Below are 15,218 nucleotides of genomic sequence, written 5' to 3'. Positions count from 1 at the left end.
CGTTTTCATTAAAAGTCCCATTGGATGATTAAAAACTTCTGTGTTTTTTTGTTCTCTGGCATCAACCGTTATACACTGCTCAAAAAAATAAAGGGAACATTTAAAAAACACATCCTAGATCTAAATGAATGAAATATTCTTATGAAATACTTTGCTCTTTACACAGTTGAATGTGCTGACAACAAAATCACACAAAAATGATCAATGGAAATCAATTGTATCAACCCATGGAGGTCCGGATTAGGAATCACACTCAAAATGAAAGTGTAAAAACAAACTCCAGGCTGATCCAACTTTGATGTAATGTCCTTAAAACAAGTCAAAATGAATCTGTGTTGCTTCCTGAGTGGACACTATGATTTCACAGAAGTGTGATTGACTTGGAGTTACATTGTGTTTTTCAAGTGTTCCCTTTATTTTTTTGAGCAGTATATTTCCTATGTAGGTACAATGTGACACCCCTCAAAACAAATTCAGTGTTTCCACTCAAGCCACAAAAATCCTCTCTCATAAAAGGATCGAATAGCCCACGATTAAATGACAACGTTAGCGTAGAAGCATCGCGTTTCCTACTCCGTAAACTCGAAGGGAACAAATCAAAGTTCTCTTGGATGAACGGCGGTCATCAACGTTATCTTTCTTTCCCTCCCGTCCCCCAGGCGTACCTCTGTCCACCCAGTGGGGCCCACAAGGCTACTTCTACGCCATCCAGATTGCGCAGTACGGCCTGAGCCATTACAGCAAAAACCTAACGGAGCACCCGCCCCACGTGGAGGTCTACGACGCAGCCGAGGAGCGAGATAACCGGCTGAACGCGGCGCTGTGGAGCGTGCCCAAAGGCTGCAGCCTCATGCGCGTGCGCGACACCAGCCGCGCCACCTTCGTGCGTCAGTTCCGTTGTCCAGGTATGTAAAGCCCTCCACCGGGGCCGGATGGCTCCGGGTGCGAAGGAGCTTATCTCTTGTTACCCGCCGCGCCCGTGCAATTGCGCCCCAAGGACGAGATGGCAATCTGCCGGAGACGGAAGGTATCAACTGTGGGACCTTCACGACAGATTTACGGAAATGTAATCCCAGACATTGTCGCTTTCGGGCTTTCTAGGTATTTTAACAGCGAAAATGTAACTGGTAAGGTTCCACATACCCTCTCCAGTCCTGCCACCTGAATCGCTGCAACTCAACACGTCACAGAAGCAGGTTGCATGATTTCTTATATCAAACTGCAATGCAGTTTCACCGTTATTCGCCTGAATTTCAGGCGGCGTTTGTTGCGAGCGGATCAGATAACGCAACACTGCATTTTACAGTGACATATTTCTTTGCCTTTTTGTAAAAAATGTGGCAGAGTTGCACATTTTTCAATAAAAAAAAAAAGATAGTCATGGTGTTTTTTTTTTTTTTCTGATAGAAGTAGAAAACTACATGAATCGGTGTTAGGCCGGCATGAAAATCAAAACACTGCGATACACTCACACAAATTCACCCAACTCTGCCCTCAGTCTGAAATGACGTGAAAACGCAGTGACTGAAGAGACCGCGGAGGTAAAATTTTAATCCTATTTCAAAATACAATTCCAAGCTAATAACATGGATCAGGGGTCACACCAGCACAAACAAAAGACAAATATTAAACAAACAGTTCTTTGAATTCTTCATGGTCTCACTCATCCAGGCTTTGCTGTTGACAGAGAAGCAGGAACCCGGTGTTACGTTCAGTAACACGATACATGAGCATTAAGTGTGTTAAATATTGTAATTAAGTGAAAAGAATCCAATTCGCGGATTAGCACGATGTCTGTCGACACAAGGATGAGGTGAATTTGTATTTTACAAACATCTGTTTTAAATTGAGCCGGGCACTCATAGTTGTTTTTAATAGTATAAGCTGTATCTGCTGTGAAACTGATTCTTTTTCTATTTAGAAATGTATTTATTTTGAAACGCCGCCGTCATATTCGTTATGAACGCAAAGATGTAAACAACATCTGAAAAGATCCACCTCGAAATGTGGATTGTTCATCGACATAATTGTTACCTGCTTGGATAAGGTTCATTTTAAATGAATATTAAGTTATTTCGGCATCGCTTGCTGGCACGGCACAAAGTATTCAACTACTTGGGAGCGCACGAAACATTAATTAGGTTGTAGGCAGTTCCGCAAAACTGCACAAGTTTGAATTTCACACACGTGTGCACCATTCACAACATTGTTGTTGTTGTTTTGTGCTAAAACATGGAAGAATTCTTTGCTATCTAATAGAAGAATTGACTTGCTGCCTCTGCCCATGAAGCCGGACTCTGAGCAAGAGGACCTGACCACATGGACGGGTTTTCTGGCTATCTGTTTAAAAATGCTAATCGTTGAAGGCGTTCCTTACTCTACCTTCTGTTTTAAAAGTGCAATGCGATGGAACGACATGGCGTTCGCAACCCCTGAGAAAGCTCCGAAATTCATTTGCATAGTAAAAGCTGTGCAGAACTTTGACCGAGGTAGTGGTTTCAGACCCTCCTCCCTGCATCTGCCAGGCTCAGGACATCGTATTAAGCCTTTCAGTGATGAACGGCTCCCCTGTCTTTTTTTTCTTTTTTTCCTTTAAGTGTCCCATGTGAAGGACCGAACTTGACTGTGCAGGATTTGATCCACAATGGATCTTTTTTTTTTTTTTTTTTTATAACGGTTTCCAGCCGATAGCGCGAGAGGAAAAAAAAACAAAAAAAAACTGAGGGAACATTGTTGTGCTCTTGAGGTGAAGTGGACCCGTATCACTCCCAGCCAAAACACTTTGTCTGTTTTGACACTTACAAATCTCCCGTTTAAATCACATTTCAGGTTGATTCGGAAAGCTAAAACTGTCCTTTAGACACACAGGAAACCCATGCACTCGCCTTTACGCGCAAAACCGGTTTGTTTTCAGACCGACAGGGAGCCTCTTTCGGCAAATATCGCACTTAATCGTACAAATCAAAAACGCAAGTAGCAGTTAGAGCAGGACAATAAAGGGGGAAATAATAAATACTTCATGGAACATTATTTCCTGTTTGTCTTGTCTCAGAACTTTTTGTACTTCTCTGCTCAGGTGTCTCGACATTCTTGAGACATTCTCGGAGCTACTTGGTATTAACCACTACATCCTTTAACTTACAACATGCAATAAGACAACGGATACGAGCTATTTTGAGTCCAGCATCCTATTTCACATCACAAAGTACTCAAAGTATAACCTTTCGGCGAATAAAGGAAGTAATCCCCCATTATACGAGAGGCTATCCGGGTTCGTCTGATAGCGCGGTTAACATTATTGCAGGGAAGACGGTGAGGGATGGATAGAATCCTTCTGTCTTGTATTGCATTTGAGGTAAGGGTTGTGTCGCTGTTACTTAAACGGCTTGGTTTACCGCAAGGGACCTAATAACTCTGAATCACGAGCTATTTCTAGAAAACAGAAGCACCCCGTTTTCAAGACTTGTCATTAACGCGGGCTTGCACCTTACGATTTTTCAGTCGCAGACTTAAAACCGGAAGTCGGAAGGAAATGGAAAGAGTCGTCAGGGAGTCTTGAGTCGCAGCGCGCTCCAGTTATATCAGTTGTTAATGTGAGAGCTGGTAGTCTTACAGTCTTATGACAATATCAAACATGTTTGAATATTGTTTTTTTTTTTGCAAGTCTTTGTGCTTCGTCATTGTGCAGACTCAATCAACGAGCAATAGATGAGCTCCAACAAAGCCGGAAACAGGAAAACCCTGATCGGAAAACATTGCATGATGGGAAAAGAGTCTAGTTGTAGTTTTCCACGAGTCGTTTCCAAATCTTAGCATCCTAAATGAATGATACGCAGTCTTTTGTCTCAGACTAGGCCGAGACTTAAAACTTAAAAAAAAAAAAAACAAAACAAAAGAGTCTTTAGACATGAGCAGGTATGTTGAGCCGCATTTTGTAATAAACTGCCGCATTTTGTAATAAACTGCCCCAACGCATTTTGTAATAAATTTTGCCGCATTATGTAATAAGTAATTACGTTTTGAGAAGATTATTACAAAACGCACTTGCAACTTTTTTATTCTCTAGGAAATGTAATAACATGGAATTTATAGAATATTCTCTGTTAATGCAACCTTTGCATAGTGTATTGATAGTAATCGCTAAGTTCTGCCACTAGGCTAATACAGTGATACTAATAATAGGCCTAGCTTTTACAAATACTTTTAAGTAAAATAAAATACAATTAACAAACTAATGCTTTAGAATTGTTATTACATAATGCACCATGTTGTTACATTTCCTAGGAAATAAAAAAGTCGCAAGTTCATTTGGTAATAATCTTCTCAATATGTAATAACTTATTACATAATGCGACAAAATTTATTACAAAATGCGTTGGGGCAGTTTATTACAAAATGCAGCAGTTTATTACAAAATGCGGCTTGTTACTAAATGAAATGAAAAAGTTATTACATTTTGGACGTTTATTACAAAATGCACTGTTATTACAAAATGCGGCTCAACAAGGTATGAGATGGTTTTACACGAGTCTTTTCAAAACCTTTTCAAAGTCTGGCGTAATTGATGCTTTTGGAGGGAGGGGTTATATGAATCACCTCTTGGAAGTTTAACATAACGTGAATATTAAGTATCCAGTAGTTTTATTCGGTACAAAAAGAAAAACATAGCAAGCACAAATGCAAATTTCTTGGTTTCAGAAATAGTGTCAGCTCTGCCTATATCGACAGCGGCGGCGACAAACGGTATTTGATTTCTTATTTCCATTTCAAGTGTTTGATTTATTTTAATTTCATCACTTTCATGTCACGCCTCGTTCCGCCGCTCTGATGGGGAAAAATACTCAAAGCGGTGGTCCCGACAGCATCTATGGGGTGTTAATATCTGAACCGTGAGTGCGGCGGAAATGTCAAGCCGGTTTTCGTTTCACAGCCGTACAAAAAATAAAAATAAAAAAAAAAGACCAAGGCCACCAGATAGGTTTTTCTTTCCCAGACTTATTTTTGGAATTGGCACAAATGAGAATCTTTCATCCAAAGCTGTCTGTGAGCCGTCTTTATTCTCATCTGATCTCCCGCTGGTGTTTTTCAGGGTGCCACACACACACACACACACACACACACACATACTCTCCCTGTCCACAACCGTGCTCCTGTCTCTGTTGTCATTTTGCCCTCCTCCTGATTCAACCTTGTTCAGCCTCTGCTCATCAACAATTTCTTTTCATTTCACCCCCACTGAACGGAGGCCGCCATCTCTGCCTTCACTCAGGGCCGTCCAATTCATCATCACTCCTTCAGGAGTCTTTACTCCTTATTAGTCGTCCTCGTCCGGATCCTCGCCGTCTTCTATTTACCCGTTTACACCCACCCAGCAAAATTTTCGTTAGCCTTGCAGCCACACCGGGCTCGGTCTGCTCAAACGCCTCGGAAAGCCCGTCAAAACTTTCCCCCGGTTTTTCTCGCCCTCTCGGATTCTCTCCCTCCGCTGCCTCCTCCACCCTGTCTGCCGAGGGTGTTGCATCTTTCCTCCTCGCGGTATCTAGGGCACTCGTGTTGAGCCGCCTCTCCAATCCTCTGACAAGTGAATCAATTGTCTGCCTACTTATAATAACCAACTATCCGACACTCTGGCTGTGGCTCTCTGGTCCCCCGGGCGGTCGGCTGATGGCTCAGAAACATTTGAGCAGAACCGGCCTTTAAGTCAGTTTTGAAGCGACAGTGTCTATAAAAAGAAACCCCCTTCAAAAAAAAACAAAAAAACAAACAAAACAAAACAGAAAGTCTTGTTTTGTAACTTCCTTGATTGATATTCACGTCAAGTCAACTTCCTTGTTTTTTTTTACTTGACAAAGTATCAAGGGGTTTAAAGGGAAATAAAACAAACACGCTTTGTGTGCTTTATAAACCAAAGGATTTGATGGCGATGAGAATAACAAAAAATCTTTTAAATGTAATCAGGGAACGGTCACCTTTTGAGGGGAAAAAAAACAAAACAAAACAAAACATTGTACGGCAAACGCTGTTGCAGCCGTTGTCGATAGCGTTTTGTCGCGGCTGCAGGCTTTACCGAATGGCGACTCGCCGCCGCGGACGTTTTGACGGGCGGCCGCTCGGAAGCCGCGGCGCGACCACCTGTTCATCAGGAACAATTAGGGAGTTTCATCGTCTCCGTAAAGCGTTCTTTGATACCGTCTCCGCGGGCGCCGGGGTTCCAACCGGCGAGATAACCCATAACAGACGGCCACCCGAGCAAACCCCCGCCCCCGATGCAGCGCCGATCAAAGCAAATGTAATTCCGCTTTCACGGCAGCGATGAAACAAAAGATATACCCTTGAATCTCAAAGTGATCGCTTGTTGCTTGGAAGTCGGGGTTATCTGTTGTTAGACATTAAAAAAAAAAAAAAAAAGCTTTCATTTCCACTACAACCCAGGCTTTGAGCAAATGATTCCAGGAAGGCAATGAAGGGAAAATGGTGAAATATGAAAGAATATTCTCACGGACACTAATTCCAGTTTTTGGACTCTGAACTCTCTTCACGCTGGAATCGTCTGAGTCTAGTTAGAGTTGAGCCGCAAACATTAGTCGATTTCTGGCCAAGTCTCAAATGTGAATCGTTTTCGTATGTTGACAAACCAAAGTCGAAATCGTGCTTATTCTAGATCATCAAGTTTTCTCTGCATTCTTTGCCTTTCTACAACATTCAGATAACTGTCTTTGAGTTTTGGACGTGAAGGGAAGTACAGATCCACCTTTTTACCATTTTCATTACTTTTTTTTTTTTTTTTTTTTTTTTTTTTAGCGGACGAATCGACCCGACTGATCAATCGGGGGTTCGGCATCAGATTCATCTGTGTTGAATTTTATTGTCGGTTCCTGAGCAGATGGAGTTTTTGCGACTTAGATCTGAACATAATGCGCATTTGCTCACAATTCTTCATCGGGAGCGATCAATCACCCTCGCAAGGGTCGGCGCTGCGAAGACATTATTCTGTCTGCGTGTCACGCCGGCTTCACGCCGTATTTCCAAACAGCTAGGGAGAAGAGCAGACGAGGTGAATTCGTGTCTATATTCCTCGCCCATCCTTTATCGATCGCAGAGTAATCACAGGGCCAGAGTACAAATCCACTTACTCTCAGCGTTGCCTCAAGTAATGGATTTATGAGTGCATTAAAGAGCCATAGTCATCCAAAAGGCCCCTGCCAGGCTGTCTCCCTTCGTCTCGTGACCGTCTTTGTGTCTCGGTCGCCCTCGTCTCCTCCGGCCTCCTCGGCTCCGGACGCACCAGAGCCGCGCCTCTGCTTTGTAGCTCTCCGCTACGAATGTTCGCATTCACTCTATTTACTCTCCCGCCGCTTTCAAGGGCCTTCACGCATCCCATCGTTCCATTAGCAGTCCTTCTTCTGGACTCCCGCGCTTGTTTTCTTTTTTCTTTTTTCTCCTCCTTTCACCGTCCTGCGGGGATCCTTTATCAGAAACCCTTCCCCGTTCGGTATTCTTTGCAGCGCGGCGCCGGGTGGCCCTCGAGTTCGACGGGAGTTGCGCGCGTCGAGCGCTTGAAACGTAGAGTCGTCTGTGTCTTTGAGATTTGTAGGGGGAGAGCTGTGGAGAGACAAACAAGTTTTTTTTTTTTTTCTTTTTTTTTTTTTTGCTCTGCTTCAGTTTTCACTCTAGTACTGCTCTGTGTGTGTGCATGAAATACTTACAAGAAATAAAGTAAGTCAGACACAAATCCAAACCATCTTTTGAGTGCCAAACAAGTTTCAGCATGTATGGATATGTTAGCGAGGCGACATTTTTATTTTTTTATTTTTATTATTATTCCAAAGCCTCAAAAATCCATAAAAGGTGTTTATTCACTTATTCACACCAAAAAAAAACATTTTTTTTTGTGACGTAACGCCATTTTCGCAATGTCAGAACTCACATACTATATATATCAGTGCCTATATCACCCCCCCCGTGCTATGACATTAGTGAAATCATAATATAGCACATAAAAACACTGCACAGTAAAAATAAGATATAGATTAAAAAAAAAGAGTCATGCTCGGGAGATAATATGAAGGGCAAAAAAGTTTCCCAAAAAAATAGCAGAAAACAAGAAAAGTGAATGTAGCACAATCCAATATTGCCAACTGCTTCCTGAGCGAAATTAGTTTTAATATCTAAAAGTGCGTAGAGGAAGACTTTCTCAATAAGTTTACAGGGGATGGAAACGTAACCACTAACCGCCGAAGGTCGAGGACATCGTAAACCGAGGCCTGTCTGTTTTTGTTCGTTTTTTGTTTTTTTTTTCCCCTTTTTACATTTACACTTGACCTTCGAGTCGGTCGGGTCTTTGGTTTTCGAAATCAAATTCAAGTCGAGTTCCCCCCTGAGTTTGTCGGGTCTGGAACCGAAGTTATGTGACTGAGGTCAACACACATAATAATAACGCACAAAAAAAAAAAAAACCCTCCCCGCTTGCCACTTCGTCACCGAATGACTCTTGATCAGTGAGAACAAGAGTAAAAAAGAAAAAACACCGTATCAAAGCTTGGTGTTATTAATAGGTCCAACGTGTGCCGGTGCCAGGGAGCTAAGAATAGTCATCATGATCATCAGAGCTTTTTGAAATCAGTTGCACCTGAAAAGAAAGTTGGAAGCCATCCTTTTTCTCAGGTGACCTAAATTCCGAACAGGCGTTTTTAACATCCCTATCCACCGACCCCTCCTTCCCTTCTTCCCCTCTCCCCCCCATCCTCCCGGCGGATTCTTCAGATGCCGTGTCCTTCCAGCTGGATAACTCCAAAGACTTCATCATCAGCTTTGACCTCAAGTTCATCTCCAACGGCAGCGTGTCCGTCATCCTGGAAACCACCGAGAAGGGGCCGCCGTACGTCATCCGCTACGTGACCAACACGCAGCTCATCGCCTTCAAAGATCGAGAAGTCACCTACGGCATCGGACCGAGGACCACCTGGAGCACCCTGACCCGTGACCTGCTCACAGACCTCAGGAAAGGTGTCGGTCTGTCCAACACCAAGGCTGTGAAATCCACAAAGGTTCTGTTTGGTCTGTTTCCCCGTTTCTGTGTCGCTGGATTGTTTATGCGTTTTCAATCCCGGTATACAAAGATCAATAGCCGGTGTTTAAACCTTCACTGTTCTAAAGATCGGAGGTCGCGCGGGGAAGCAAGCCCAACGCTCCCGTGTTCACCTGTCAGGACGGGCACAATCCATATTTTCTTGCACCAAATCAATATTGGCTTTTAATGAAATAACCAATTGGGTATCGTTAAAATGTATCGCCTTTTCGGATTTCCGGCGTTTTGAGAATCGAGCCGCATCTTCCCTTTTAATCTTTCCAAGAGGATGCGGTTTGCGTGTTTGTCTTTTAGACGGAGATCTCATACCAAATCACCCTTGTAAAAAAAAAAAAAAAAAAACAACATACCGGTGTCTGACACACTATTACGTACCTTGAGAACCAGAATTGTCAGCTGCGCTGCAATGTAACCCCACCAATCGGGTGTCGGCACGGCCGTCGGTCTATCTGACCATCTGGTCAAATGTCAAATATTCTCCCGCCTATTTAACCGGTCAGCTTGTTTCCACGTTACATGTTTGTATTTTACTATGTATTTTCTCGCCACTCAGTGTCAGCCTGTCACCGAAGATGACTCCTTCGGGGAAATTTGTGTAGGTTAAATGTTGAGGTAGTGGAACGGTCAAAAAAAATACTATCCTACTAGTTTTTAAGGGCATCCTAATTATGTCTGGTTTCTCTGGTATATGCCGTGTGTGTCTGTGTGTGCGTGCGTGTGTGTGTGTGTGTGTGTGTATAACAACGTCGACAGGTGAAGGCGAAGCACCATTTTGGGGCATTTAAAATCACCTCTTTGGCTCAGAGCTTTCAAATTCTTTGGGTTTTCTCATGGAATGGGGTCCCTGTGTGTGAGTGAGTGGGGGGGGGGGGGGAGGTGGCTCTAAAATCAAAATCCTCATGTCTTAACATTTTCTAGAATTACGTTTCCTTGCTCGCCGCTTGCGACGAGGGCGGAATCCCAAGCAAAGCTCTTCAGTCAACCGTATTTGATGTGCTTGAGAAAGACGGAGAATTTTTGAGAGAACGTGGCATCTAGTCACTCTGGAGCCAAGAGGTGTCTTTACGTGAGGCGGGAAGTAAAAAAAAAAAATTATAGTAATTTGCCGCGCTACATGTCAGTCGGTAGACACGTAACAACTTGAATATCCAGTTTTGTTTTATTGTTCCCCACTTTGAAAAAAATGTCAGTCACATCCATGTGATTTAAAAAAAAAACGATCATCAGACATGAGAATTTATTCAGCCGATAAGAACCGTCGTGCTTTGTAATGACGCGGAAAAATGACGATTTCTACCACTTACCGTCTCAATGTGTGTGCGTTTCCTCCCTCAGATCCTTCCCAAGCGGGTGGTGCGATTACTCCTACAAGGAAGCGGCTTTATCGACAACATCACTATCTCCACTACTGCACACATGGCCGCCTTCTTCGCCGCCAGCGATTGGCTGCTGCGCAATCAGGATGAACGCGGCGGCTGGCCGATCATGGTCACGCGCAAATTGGGCGAGGGCTTCCGGCCTCTGGAGCCCGGCTGGTACTCAGCCATGGCCCAAGGCCAGGCCATGTCCACCCTGGTTCGAGCCTACCTCGTCACCAAGGACCAGGCTTACCTCAACGCTGCCCTCAAGGCGGTCCGACCCTACAACGTGCCTTCAGCGCAGCACGGGGTCAAAGCCGTGTTCATGGACAAATACCCGTGGTACGAGGAATATCCCACCACCCCCAGTTCATTCGTCCTCAACGGGTTCATCTACTCCCTGCTGGGACTTTACGACTTGACCCAAGTCGCCGGCGATACGCAAGGCAGGGAGTCCCGGCAGCTGTACAGCCAGGGGATGGAGTCGCTGAAGGCCATGCTGCCGCTTTACGACTCGGGCTCCGGGAGCATCTACGACCTGCGCCACTTCATGCTGGGCAACGCGCCCAACCTGGCGCGCTGGGACTATCACACCACACACATCAACCAGCTGCAACTGCTCGCCTCCATAGATAACGCGCCCATCTTCAAAGACGTGTTGAAGCGCTGGAAAAACAACTTAAAAGGGATCCGTGCCAAGCACAACTAGACAAACTGTAACCCAGATATTTTACACAGCTGAGGGTGGCGGCGGTGGCGGCGACAAGCGGGTTGAAAAGACTGTGTGAGAGAGATTCGGGAGTGGACACGAGCAGGATGCTCACGTTTGTCCCAGATTTTAGTTTGAGGCCGAGGATGTAAGAGGGCCAGTTTAGGCAACTGCAGATCTCAGCATTAAAAACAATTCTTCTCTGTTGCGGGTTTTATATTTTCTGCAACATTGATTGTAGCTCCCCCCCCCCCCCCCTCTCTCTCTCGCTCTCTTTTCCATTGAGCTAGTGTTTGTAATTATGCACAGACCTAGTTTCAGAGTGTGATTGTTTGTGTTCAGGAAGAACACGTGTATGTGTGTGTGTGTGTGTGTGTGTGTGTGTGTGTGTGGTGGGGGGGCAGGGGATGTTCAGGGAAAAAAAAAACTCTATAATGTGAGGGCAAGAGATTTATTAGATTGTTCAAGCTGTTGAAAAAAAAAAAAAAAAAACAAATCCCCGAAATTCCTTTGTTGCATCCACGGTTTCTCGTGTATTTTTTTACCATCTAATCCCAGATTTCATAGTTTATTGAAGCAGATAAACTGTAAATAATAGAAAATATTACAAATTATGTGGAGGGGGATGTTGCCAAAAGACAAATCTCGTTACGGCATATTTTACAACTTGGAATTTATTTCAAAACCATGTTTTCCTGTTTGTTCATTTTGGGTTTAACTTTTAATCTCAGAATTTCGGCCGTTCTGAATAAGCTGTCGACGATTTCGTCTGTCTACAGGCGGCGGCGGACGCTTTTTATTCTTATAAGACCCTTTCCCGAAGATGTGTCGTTTGACCAGAACGGCCGTGGAGACGGTTAACAAGTTCTAATCCCGAAATGGGATGATCGGCGCGTGACAGGATGTCCGGACGGGGAACGGATTCGGGTTGAGGCTGTAATTTTGAGACTCGGGCCGAGCTGACGTCGGGGACGAGGGCGAGAAGCCCGACCCCGGAGAGGGACCAACGGATTCGATCGATTGTTATGCCGGTTCTTCAAAACCCGGCTTTTGCACAGCAGACATCGACCAGAGGCGATCAATAATCGGGTGACCGCGGGTCTTCTTGATCGGCCTTCGCCGGCGATTTCATCTGCGCGACGACAGTTTGTCGTCCGCTAAGTTAGAATCGATTTTTCTTTTCTAAAGCATCGACGCTGACACGAATATCGACGGTTGCCGCGAGGAACCGAACCGGGATGCTCGATTTGGGACGGCTCACCAGGCTGTTGCGCTGGGAGCAGGCTAAGCCCCGGCAGACGTGCAGGCGGCGCGTTGCCATAGCACCAGGCGAACTCAGCGGCCTGGCATCCATCCAAAACCAGGCCCTGATCAATAACGAATTTCGATCGGTCATCAGTCCTGTGGTTGCTGATCCGCTGCCGGGATGTAATTATTCAGAATGTGACGTTTAAAAAAAAAAAAAGATGTAAAGTTTCTCACCTCCTGCCATAAAGGAAATTGCGCAGGTGCTCAGGCCGCGAGGAGCGGCGTAGCAAGTCGGCGTCAGCTGGCGTCGCACATAAAACGGAAAAGTCAAGCTTTCGGCATGAGTGAGGTTTTCATTGATCTCTCTTAAGAACTGTCAGCCGAAGCAGAAACCTGCGGATCGGGCAGGTTTTAATGAAACCTGTGTAATCATTCAGAGGAAAACATTTTCTCAAGAGACTCGCTTTTCACCGCGTCAGACCGCCAGCTGCCAAGAATGATACCAGTTACTCTGGGCCTAAAATCAACTCTGTGTTCTTTCAGACAGCCGAGGTGATTTAAGATCCAAGGTATTCCGAGTTTTTGCGAGATCTTCTATGAGGGACCGCTGAGAGGGAGAGGTTGTAATAAATCGGGGTTTTGTGAAAACGCAAACGGCTAAAACATGCTAGCTCTGACGAGAATGAGAAAAAACATGCACTTGTAATCCAATCAACTCAATCACAATATCGAGGTTTTTGTTGTCATGGTAACCTTTTCTGGTGGTAGAATGGCTTTAGGATGACGTAGATCATTTTTTTCAGTTCGATATCCGTTGCATTTTGTTTTTAATTTTTTTAATAGTAGAAATATTTAGCTTGGAAAATGTTTTTTTTTTCCCCTCTCGAAATTTCTTTTTTTTTTTTTTTTTTAGAACAGGCCTAGTTTTCCTTTGGACTCAACCCTTGTGTGGTATTTGGGTTAGAAAGTTGGCACCTTGAAGGGCAGAAAAAAAACACTTATTGACGTTTTTTTTTTTTACTTGAAATCCTAAAATTATTTGAATTTCCAATAGAAAAAAATAAATATTTGTTTGTATTTTCATCAGAGCTGTACACCAACAGGGTACGCTGGTCGTCTTAGGGTCAGGTTTGACCCGTCACCTACTGTTACAGTACATTCAGTTCTTGTTGAAGCCATGAGTGCAACTTTCATCTGGTCTGACCAGATTTTCTGTCAAAACAGGTGACATAAAAAAACAAGGCATGTTGAAATAACAATGATTGATATTCACAGATTAAATTCAGTCTTTCTACACTGTGAAAAGAGGAGAGAATTTGGGTTGAAAATACAACTACGCTGCTTTATTTCAGGACATAAGTGGAAATCGGGTGACCCTTAAGACCACCGCTGTGTGTAGGAAGTTGAGACCGCACAAGGGTTAAGACAAGCGTCACAGCAGGAGATTTTTCAAAGCATTAGAACTGACCAAAAAAAAAAAAGGAACAATTTTGATGCATCCGTGGCTTTTAGCAGGTAAAGGGAATTTCCATCAGCGGGGTTTTAAGTAGCAGTGTGTAGAAGCTCATTAGTTCTCCCGTTTCCGAGAACCTTCGGTCTGCGTTTTCTTCCCGTCAGTACCAGTGTAGTCCGCCTTTTTTACGCCGTGGTCACCGAAAATGGCGCTCGGACAGGCGCGTCGTCCGCTCGCGACGAGCAAGGTTTCCTTTATACCAAAGTCATTTGTCAAAGGGTATTTTGAATTTGTATGTTTCCGTGCAAACCCGTCATCCGCTCAGCACTCCCGACGATCTCATGTCCACGCGGAGTAGACACTGCCTTTTGGGAAATGCTAGGTTTTCAAATGTAGGTTGTGTAGATTTTAGCAACAAAATAAATCAATAAATAGAAATAACCCAAACAAAAAAGACATAATGTATAAACTCTTAATCCTAAAGGGGATGTGTGCAACTAGAGATAAGCATTTAGTTGGCTACTGTTTTAAAGGGACGTCTGATTTATTTCCAAGTGTGTGTTAGCACTATTCATGCGGACGAGTCCGATGTTTTTCCGTAGATAAAAAGCACAACTGGCGTGTTATGTTTAATGGAATTGGTTTCCTTTTTAGATAACTGTTCTTATTTTAGGACAATTTTGCGACGCCTTCATTAAGAAAGCTGCTATTATTGTTCACGGTGTCATGGATGTAAGACTTTTTTTTTTTTTTTTTTTTCTCTCCGTTCCTCTTTATTTCAGTGGTATCTCTTCCTGTCTTTCCACGATCTGCTAGCATATGACCGCTGAGGTCAGATGTGATTTATGCAATAAAATGTTTACTTGTGTCGTGTCACCACAGGAGACCCAGAGTGGTTGTACAGACTTTGCAATCCAAGCACAATGTGCGTATGCTACCATTTTATAGTCAGAGGAATATAGGTGTTTATATACAGAGTAAATCTTTGTGCTTTAAAACTTGCTTTTTTCAAGGGTGTAAATAAATTGTTTTCTCAAATACCTGGTCTAATGGCTTCTGTGATACTCCATTTCCCTTATGTCCATCAATTGTTCAAATTCAGGATGATAAAAGTACCGTGAATTTATTGAGAGTTTAAAACGGGCTGGAATGGCAACGTATAGTGTCTGTCAAAATTTACTGTATCTGTTTGCACCGCGCTATTTTTATTTTATTTTTTTTTCCATGGCCAAACATTATTAGACTCCATGTTTTGTGTTGCTCTTAACCACAGATGGTCTATTTTGAAGCACCGATTTTTATTTATTTGTTTATTTATTTATTTGTTTATTTCCCTTTAAATTTCTATCACACTTAACGTAT

General features: G+C 43.6%; 1 protein-coding gene across 4 annotated transcripts in view; it reads left to right on the top strand.

Annotated features, from left to right (window-relative positions):
- Positions 1 to 14,894, top strand: part of glceb (glucuronic acid epimerase b) — a 46,308-nt gene extending 31,414 nt beyond the window's left edge. For all 4 annotated transcript variants that reach the window (XM_086144162.1, XM_086144161.1, XM_086144160.1 and 1 more), the window contains 3 exons: positions 660 to 905; positions 8,764 to 9,047; positions 10,424 to 14,894. In XM_086144162.1, coding sequence (XP_086000288.1) covers positions 660 to 905; positions 8,764 to 9,047; positions 10,424 to 11,155 — 1,262 coding nt within the window. In that variant the 3' untranslated portion in view covers positions 11,156 to 14,894. The remainder of the gene's footprint in view (positions 1 to 659; positions 906 to 8,763; positions 9,048 to 10,423) is intronic.
- The last annotated feature ends 324 nt before the right edge of the window (positions 14,895 to 15,218 follow it).

Source organism: Fistularia commersonii, chromosome 3 (assembly GCF_037954325.1).
Source record: "Fistularia commersonii isolate RoL2024-O1a breed Wild chromosome 3, RoL_Fcom_v1.0, whole genome shotgun sequence".
In the NCBI taxonomy this organism is placed as follows: Eukaryota; Metazoa; Chordata; class Actinopteri; order Syngnathiformes; family Fistulariidae; genus Fistularia; species Fistularia commersonii.
Note: the sequence above shows the minus strand (reverse complement) of the source record. Positions and strands in the feature narration are given on the sequence as shown.